Here is a 10,074-nt window from a genome sequence, read left to right on the forward strand (position 1 = left end):
GCTGTTCTTTTGAACTTTCTATTCATTAAATAATTCTGACAAAAATTTTGGTTTCCACAAAAAAATATATATGAAGAGTTCAGATGCAAAAGCCTCTGAGTGCCATCTGAAATTTTCTTCTAGAATGATCATTTTTTATCAAGCTTGTATATTTAAGTTTAATAATTTCACTTAAATGGCAATGCAAATTACCTATTAATTGTCATTTAAGTGAAATTACTTAACTTAAATACACAAGCTTTATAAAAATGATAATTCTAGAAGAAAATTTCAGATGGCACTTAGAGGCTTTTGCATCTGAACTCTTCATATATATATTATTTTAGAATGATTTCTGAAGGATCATGTGATGCTGAAGAAGACCGGAGTAATGATGCTAAAAATTCAGCTTTGCATCACAGGAATAAATTGCATTTTAAAATATATTCACATATTTAAAATATTTATGTTAATTTGTAATAATATTTCACAATAATACTGTTTTACTGTATTTTTGATTAAATAAATGCAGCCTTGGTGAGCAGAAGAGACTTCTTTCAAAAATCTTACAGATCCCAAACCTTTAAAATGCATTGGACATCTAAATAATAAAATATAAATCTTAATTTTTCAATTAGTCAATGCATTTAAAATGTGTTGTGATGTGAAGGACACTATATTCTTTAAATGTTGCTTAGGATGCTCGTTAAATGTTTTATTTTCTGAGATTGTAGAATCAGTGGTACAAGTCAGTTTAATGTAAGTTAGATGAATCCCTCTAGGATGTGTTGTGGTCTTTAGTTTTTATTTATGTTGTATAGCACTGGGTAACTCCGCCCACAGTGAAATCTCATTGGTGCAAAATCCCTCCCACATGGCTGAATATTAAATGTTAAACTGATGTGTGAACCGGTTTGATCAGTTCATTGAATACTACTGATTCAAATGATTCACTCACAAATCTGATACCATGGCTTATCGATAAAATATTTTAGAACAGAGTATAACTAGAAAAATGTATATTCATTAAAGAAATTTATTGTAATCATGATCACAACTTGTAATAATTGCTTTAATGAGATCATTGTTACATGATATTAGCTAACTGCACTATTTGTATTATCTTAGAAATGTACATTTTTGACACTGGTAAAGATCACTCTAAATTGAAATGTAGAAGCATGCATCTTTCTGTAAAGCTACTTTGAAACTATATGTATTGTGAAAAGTGCTACAAATAAATGTGAATTGAATTTAAATGAAATGTTTTCAACTTTTCCATGACTTTTTGAGATTTTATTAACTTGCATGCTTTTTCCATGCCTGGAAAACACGTAAAATTTCCAGGTTTTACATGACTGGACAGTGAAACCGTGATACTGAGTGCAAACCTGTTCGTATCAGTTGAAAAAGCAAAAGAAACAGGGCACATCAGTGGAACAGCCCACAAAATGAACACAGTTCACAATCATTTCAGATTCAGTTCAGTCAGAGATATAACAAAAATCTAAATCAGACATATTGTGAAAAGACATGATTATTCAATCTGACACTATTGTATTATGAGAAATGTAGTCGGGTAAAACCAGACTGAAAGGCACATTAGACTTTTAATGATAGTACACAACTTGTTATATGAAATCCCTCCTTTTAAAATATGACTCCCTTTGTAAACTTCTTTATGTATTTTTATCTACTGAATCAATGATTATTGTCTTGTACCATTACTGAAAATTTGCTCAGCAATATTAGTCCACACACCTTTAATAAATACAATTAACCATGGAGTCGCCACTAAGTGAACAGTTTAAAGTGCCCTATTATGCTTTTTCTAATATTAGCTTTCATGCAGTGTGTAATATAGCTGTTTGTAAATGTAAAATTTCTACAACGTTTCAGAGATCAAAGTGCACCACAAATAAAGTTATTATCTCAAAAGAAAGAATCGATTCTGAACTGCAGAAACGTGTCAGAAATTCCAGTCTCACTTCCTGTTACAAACCTTTGTAACAATGAAACTAATTTGCATAATGCCAGTTTATGGTCTTCATTGGCTGAACAAGTTCTACTTTGCCCCACCCTCAAACACTGTAGTTGTAGGTGAGACTGGAAGAGTTTGGTTCATGTTGTCAACATGTCGAGAAGACGCTGAGAATCCACGTTGCATGCATTTCAAAAGGACGAGGACTCGCGCTGGAATTGGTCCGGAAAAAAACAACGCCTTTGTTCATATAAAAGTGTATCAAGTGCTGAGGTAAAGCTGATATTCAGATATGGTAATGCACTTTTCATGTCCGATGCACCGTAAGCTTCCGACCAATCACAACAGACTGGGCCGTCTGACCAATCAGAGCAGAGTAGGCTCTCGGAAAGGAGGGGTTTTAGAGAGACTGATGCTGAGTCCCAATTCGCATACTATCCGTCCTAAATAGTATGCAAAACTAGAATTAGTACGTCCCAAATCGTAGTATGTTGAAATGAGTATTCCAAAGATTCCCGGATGGTCTACTATTTCCGGTCAGAATTCGAAGTGCAGATCAATGCACACTCTAACGGCTAATATTGCCCACAACCCATTGCGTGCGGGAGGGAGGAGCTTTGTGGTGATGGTGGTGATGTAAACATGGCAGCCAGATGCAGCAGCGGAGATGCGCCCTCAGTTTTTAAGTGTAAGAATTCAAATGTTTAACCCTAATTAAAGTTATATTTTATTGTCTCGTAATATTAATGGGTTCATGTTGTGCCAAAAAAGTACCGTGTTTATCTTGTAGGGTCCGGTGAAGATACTGAGCGCCTCATTGGGGTTATCAGGCTACAAAACAATAAATAAAAAGGCTCTAGTACAGTGTCATGCAAGTGTCTTTTTTTATGTATTTCTTTTTATGTTTCTGTCTTAGATTTATACCTTACTATAAACCCTTATGAAAATAAACACCTTTTACTACAGTAACCATAGTTTAACCACACTGACTTATTTGTAGTAATACTGTGGCTGTACAAATGTTAACTTTATCAGTCCAACCAAACTACAAAGTTACTACACTTTTACTATAGTAAAAGCATGGTTCATTTTCATCTGGGTATTTTTGAGTATTATACTGCTACATAAAGTATAAAATTAAGTATAAAATACGTTAAACAATAGTTATACTATAAACTTTAAATATTTTAACTCAGAAAATAAGTAGCTTTCGTTACACACATTGCACATGAACGTCAGAACCAGCCGCCTCACAAACGACCTGCGTTTGGTTGATCTACGACGACGCCCTGCTTCACTCCTCAATTTGGTAGAACACATTGTAAATGTACTGTGGAAAAAAAGATGGGAATACTAAATAAAATTATATTGGACATATAAGAATGAATGAAATGTAAAATGTTTTTTTAACAGTCGCGGTGTGCGTAACTAGGCAACCACGTTCTCGTTCACGTTGCATGACGTCATTGAAGTATGTCCCAGAACGTGCATACTCTTTTGCTACACACTTTCCTCACAAAAAAAGTACATACTTTTTGGTCGTAGTATAAGTAGGCGAATTGGGACTCTCTGAGAAATGAGGTGATGTGAAATGTATATTATTAGAAAACGAAAGTGTTTTTTGACCTTGGATTGTACCTATGAACTTATCATTTTACCTTATTGTAGGAGACTCCCAAACCACATTAGAAGCCTTTAAAATAGCATAATGGGGCACTTTAAGAAGTCTTTTCAATTCATGTCAAATAAGTATAGAGTCAAGCCTTTTCACTTGGTCAGAGGCGATCTTTCTAACACAACTCCATCATTTGCTCCAGAGAGAGTTGTAGCTCCACTGACTGCAGTGAAGACGCCCCACGTGCAACAGCTATCGTCTTCAAAGTCTCCAGTGAAGTCAGAATAACCTAACCAAACCAGAGAATGGGAAAGAATCCGGGAAATAAGTCATGATACAATTTTGTACAAAAATCAATACTGGTGCCTCTTTGTGAATACAAATGAAGCAGTAAGCCACAAGAGGCACTACATTACAGTCAGTGACTCAACTGGTATAGAAGCAGAATGCCTCACTGCAACATATGGCTTTGAGTGGATAGTCACATGTGACTGTGGCCATAACTGCAATATGATGAAAGATACCAATGTTCAATAAACAGTTGAATTTCTCAACCCTGTAAAAGCCTGACTTATGGAATAATAGTCAGGAAAATCAAGCCATTTATTGAACCTTTAGACTAAACCTTTGTTTTTTGTTGAGTATCATATTTGATATATCAAGGCTTTTGTTTCTCATTTAGTATGATAGCATGAACAGAACTGATATGAATGTAAATGTGTGTACCTTGAAATGCAATGTAAGTCGCTTTGGATAAAAGCGTCTGCCAAATGCATAAATGTAAATGTAAAAATGTAAATGATATAGTGAAATCAGATGTCACTCTTTATCTCTCAATAATATGTTTTAGTTAGATGATTTTTAAATGCTTAGGTTTTATGATCTAATCTAGGTTTTAATTGTGGAAGAAACATAATGTTAATGTAACATAATATGTTAATAATGTAACAATTACATAATGATACAATAAGGGTTAGCAGATGTACAAATAAACGTTCCTCAAAAGCCTGATGCATCATATTTGATACATTTTAACATGTAGAAAAGATGTATGGATAATCAAGTAAACCTAAGTTTCTTCAGTCCAGTAAGTGTCCATCTTGAAATATTACTAACAATATAAAAGTTATTATTAAACATTTTAGAGTAAAAAGACACTGACCTGAAGGTGAACATTTTTAAAATTATACTAAAAGGACTTTTACTTGCTAAAAAAATATATATAAACTAAAAAAACAAGTATAAACTATCAATCAGATGGCAGAAGGCATGTGTGCAACAAATTCACATTTTTTTTATCATGTTGATAGTTTGCGTACCAAATATGGTACAGTATATTTTATAGGGTTAATATAAAAAAATTAAATATTACAAATATTTTATATATATAGGGAATATATATATAAATAATTTGCCCAATCCTAACCTCTATCATGATGAGTTTCTTCTCCCACGGTCTCATTTTGGGGTCCGGCCACTTCTCTCCCAGAAAGAAGTAAAGAGCGTAAGAGGGAGATTCACCGCTTTTCCCCATAAACTCTATCAAACCTAATGGAATGGCATCAACAGACATCCAGCACATTATTCAAGAGAACCACCAAAGATCAACCATACCTGAACAAATACATAAAATAAACATCTAATATAATTCACCTGAAATATAATTTTTGAAGAGGAAGATGTCTTGAGGTTTGTTTTTGGAGAGCTCTCTGGTTGTTGGGCTTTTTTCATGTTTGCACAGACCCCAATAGATCCTGCTGTTTCCCCAGCGGTGGCCATAAACCACAGCATCCGATCTCCTGATCTCCAGACCGCCCAGATTCTCCAGAATGTCATTCGTAAGCTTGGCCTGGATCTGATCCGCGATATCATCTGGAGGAGGAAGCCTCACCACTGGTAGATCAGCACTGGACTCGTCCCTACGGGAGGAAAGAGTGGACTGTTAAGTATTCGTCTATTATATTAAAACATGATTCAGTGGTGCTAATTGAAAGTTGATCAGTCAATTAAGTACAAAAAAAACCAACATGTTTCCCTGATACATCAGTCTGAATCCAGCATCATTCTCCACCAGCTGTTCTAACACCACCTTCCCTTTGTAATACACCTTAATCCGAAAAAATGTCTCTGTGAAGGAAATGAATGTGTGAAAAGCTGTGTGAGTAATTAAACACCAGAAATTGATGTGAAGAATATGTCATGGTCTTGGGTTCTACTTACCCAGTGCTTCAGGAATGGCACCCTGAGCCCCTTCAGCATGTGGTGGACACGCCGCCGGCTGCTGATATTCTGGAGAATGAGGATTCACAGCCGTCGCCGCACCAGTTGGTGAAATCTGCCCCAAACCACCAACAGCACCCCCAGCTGAAGTGAAGACTCCAGGAGTGTCCACTGTTTGATAATGGGCCGTCCCAGTAAACTGGGTTTCTGAACAAGGATTCATTTGGAAGAGTTGTTGTTGTTCCATGTATATCTGATCTGGATTCCAAATTTCATGGACTGAAACAAAAAAACGAAAAGTGAAATTCACAATTCACTGTCCTTTAAATCATTATTTAACTAAAAGCAATAATCCATGTACATATTTAAATATGAAGGAAGAACCACACACTAAACATGGTTAGGGTCTTTATCTGACAAAAGCCAAACTACAGCTACAGGTTTTATTTTACTATTCAAATATGAAAATGCATAGAACACAGAAAGTGCGCAGGAAAAAGCAGACACTGTCTACTCGACAACACAATCGGTTATTAATATTTTGTTGGTTCTCTCTTGTTTTTACATGTTTCTTTGTATGACAGCCAGGCCAAAAATGATGCCTGGATAATTTGACGTGCGTTATCACGATAAAACAACATGCTTACAAATTCTTCAATTCATTTTTGGTTGCACTTTATTTTACAGTCCTGTTCCCCATGGACATACTATGTACTTATTACAATAGCTGGGTAATAACTAGGTACTAACCCTGAACTTATCAGTAAACCTAACCTTGAGACATTTAGTTACCTCATATTACACAGTATTTTAAACACGTAAGTGCACATACTGTAAAATAAAGAAGTGCAACTGAATTTGTAATAATATTTGAATAAAGCATGTCAATTTCCTAAGCAGGACAACACTTTTGGCCTGTGTGTGTGTGTGTGTGTGTGTGTGTGTGTGTGTGTGTGTGTGTGTGTGTGTGTGTGTGTGTGTGTGATAAAACACAATTTTTTTATCATAATATAACAATAGCATACATTATGCATATAAAGATTCAAATACCTAAAATAATGGTAAAACCATAGAGTTAATCCATATCATATTTTGCTTTGTCTACCTTGGGAGGGACTTTCTTGAAGCTTTAGTCCAGTAAATTTTCCATCTAAACCTTGAGGTGGTTTTGCTAAGAAAGAAAAGATCAGAGTAGACAAAGGAGATAAAAGTAAAACATAATGTCATCACGATTAAAGGCCTACCTCAGCATTATATAACAAATGCATGACTGGGTGTAAAAAAAAAAAACTGCTTACTAGAGAACACGTTTTCCTCCTCCAAATACAGTTCTGGAGAAAACTAAAACACGGGAAACAAATTTCCCAAGTCAGTGTGTGTACTGTATGTCTTATCCGATGCCACAGGTTATCACATTTCAATGTGCTTTTTCTAAAACCCAACCTGACAAGCACAGAATAACTGATTAAACAGATACTCACATCAGTCTCTTGAGACCCTTCCGATCCTGAAGGCGGGAAGGATAGAAAACAGAAAAGGTTCATAACAATACAATGAACAATCTTCTTAATGACATCAACCACACATGTCTTGTTTCTTACCTGCAGAAAGATGATCAGATGGAAACTGATACACTTTATGCGGATCAGCAGTATCATTCTTGTTGTCAAATACCATCTTGAAGCCTTTGGCACGAAGAGCGCTTCGGAAGTTTCTCTTCCAAACGGAGGGATCTCCATTTATCCTGCCGTCTCCAGAAGCGCTGGTCTGAGCCCATGCCTGACGGGACCAAAATACAGATATTAGAGGAAAAGTACTCCTACAATTATAGTGTCCTCTTGTGAAAAAGAAATGTGCTTCACTGTATTAAATGTGCACTTGTAGTGTACTTCAAATCTAAGTGTGCTTAAAGAGAGTATGCATAAGAGCTGCACGATTCTGGATAAATTGACAATCACGATTTTTTAAAAATAAGGATCAAGATTCGACCATGATTATGAATAGATAATTAAACAAAATAACTTTCCTCTGACAAAATGTTCATTGCAGCAGACTACATTTAAAAAATTCATTTTGAACTATTTTTTTTTTTAATGAATGATTCATTGACTCACTCATGAAGACTTCACTTGTTTCGTTACTGGATGAATCAGTGATTTTGAACAAATCTCTTGAATTAATCATTCATTGACAAAAGTATATTTTAGTTTACCATAAATGCTTGTCAGTACAATTGACGTTAGCCATATTTCAGACAACATAAGTAATTATGAAATTAGCCTACATATAAAGATCTACTTAGATCTAATGCACTATATACATATACTAATATATCAATAATATACTAAAAGTGCCATTGCATTGCTATGGTATTATCAAATTAAATTATTTTAAAGGGATAGTTCATCCAAAAATGAAAAGTTTGTCATAATTTAAAACCAGTTGATGGGGGGAAAGTACTATGGAGTCAATGGGGCCCATCAACTGTTTGGTTGCTTCTGTGTTTAACAGAAGAAAGAAACTCATATGGGTTTGGAACAACTTGAAGAGTGAGTAAATGATGACAGAATTTTCCTTTTTGGGTGAACTATCCTTGGAGTATCATGTAAAAAACATGACACATAATCAAAAGCTTGTATGAATGATGCTTTATGAATGCTTATTTTCACCTTGAATATGAGGACATCATCACTGTTTTTGTCCTGTCTCAAAGCATGCTTCCATGGGATGCTAAACTGCTGAAGTTCTTGATTGGTCCAACACACTCCAGGATAACATCTACTCTGGATTTTTTGGTACAACCAGGGAACGAAGAGCGGCTTTGTTTGGGTCATGATGATGCAATCAGACTAGACTATACAACACACCAAACCAAACCATCAATGTACCTGCACTAACAGAAGAACATGCTGAAATATCCTTACATTCGTTTACAGACTCTCACAACTCCAGGTCACACTGTTTTATTTAAAAAATATATCATAATATGATAAAGCAATACACCCCTAAAATACAGTAAAACCTAAAACACCTTTCTTCTAATGTCAATGTTTGACTGAACTTTACAGGATACACATTTTCTTACATATGGACATTTTAATTTTAAACATGACATATCTTGGGAAGACATTTTGCATAAGGAAAAATGTGATCTAGGGAGTCAAATAATAAACCATAAGTATAATAACAAAAACACCATAGCTTTTAATCGTCACTTACCGTGAAAGGTTACATCGACAGTGTGTTATTCTGTGGCCTGTTGTGTTTTTCAGCGAACTCTTCGGTTATCAGGACTATGAGTCAGGCTCGCTTGTCAGTTCTGCATTAATACCGGGCTTTATTCAACAGATTGTCCCTTGAGGTCTGGTGTTAAACATTACTCGGGAAATCCATGTCAGTTTCGATTTACCATTTTTACGTCATTGTACACGTCACTCCCTGCGTGTTTTACCCTAGATGACCACTAGATGGGGAACATTTTATCATTTATTTTGGAGTCGTCCTCATTCAGTTTGTTTTTGGTCAGATTTCCGTGCCTCGTATCATGCCCAGCCAGCTTCAACTGTGCTTTAAAAATGTGTTGTTTTTTTCTCTTATGACAAATCAAATTATCATAAGGAATATTACTTAACTAATCTGATTCTTCTGTTAGCTAAATTTAGTATCAATCTGTAAACATTTTCACATTTTTGTTAAACGTTTCTGTATATGTCTTTTTATGTTTGTTTATTTTGTTTACTCACTGACTGTAGTTGTAATTCTTAAAAATCAATAAAAATGACCACTAGATGGCGTAGACGACCAATATCTGATATTTGGTCAGTTGGCACGATAACACAATAGGTTTGAACAACGTGAAAATCAATGACATTTCCAAATATAGTGTATCCTCATGAGACCCATAGACTTTTGTCCTCTGTAGAAAAAATATCTCAGGAAAAATCAGAATATGACTTTCTGTCGATTTCATACATGTCCTCTGTAGATGTAACCAGGACTTTTGGGGAGACAACAAGTGAATAGGGAAAGAAAATAATGTTCTTCCTACGAAATATGATAATCTTATGAAACTGTTGCCAACTTATTATTCCCATTATTACACATCTTTTTGCATTACATGTTGCCTGGAACACATTAATATGCCAATTAGATGCAATGTATAAATCCATTGTATAGAATGGGAATACCCATTTATTTAATACATGCATATTGTAAAACAGTATATCAAATCATTGTTATATCTTTCATAACATAGTTGAGAATCATCTTTATACAAAGA

At 34.9% G+C, this 10,074-nt stretch overlaps 1 protein-coding gene across 1 annotated transcript; it reads right to left on the reverse strand.

Moving 5' to 3' along the window:
* Positions 1-280: 280 nt before the first annotated feature.
* Positions 281-9,191, reverse strand: irf3 (interferon regulatory factor 3). Its single transcript, XM_084434244.1, has 11 exons — positions 9,015-9,191; positions 8,465-8,649; positions 7,397-7,574; positions 7,277-7,302; positions 7,094-7,136; positions 6,901-6,966; positions 5,796-6,074; positions 5,603-5,702; positions 5,229-5,494; positions 5,002-5,123; positions 281-3,864 (listed from the first exon to the last, which is right to left on the reverse strand). The coding sequence occupies exons 2-11, from the start codon at positions 8,627-8,629 to the stop codon at positions 3,751-3,753; spliced, it is 1,359 nt and encodes a 452-aa protein (XP_084290370.1). The 5' UTR covers positions 8,630-8,649; positions 9,015-9,191; the 3' UTR covers positions 281-3,750.
* Positions 9,192-10,074: the final 883 nt, after the last annotated feature.

The sequence above is a fragment of the Rutilus rutilus genome (genome assembly GCF_951802725.1).
Source record: "Rutilus rutilus genome assembly, chromosome: 16".
NCBI lineage: Eukaryota > Metazoa > Chordata > Actinopteri > Cypriniformes > Leuciscidae > Rutilus > Rutilus rutilus.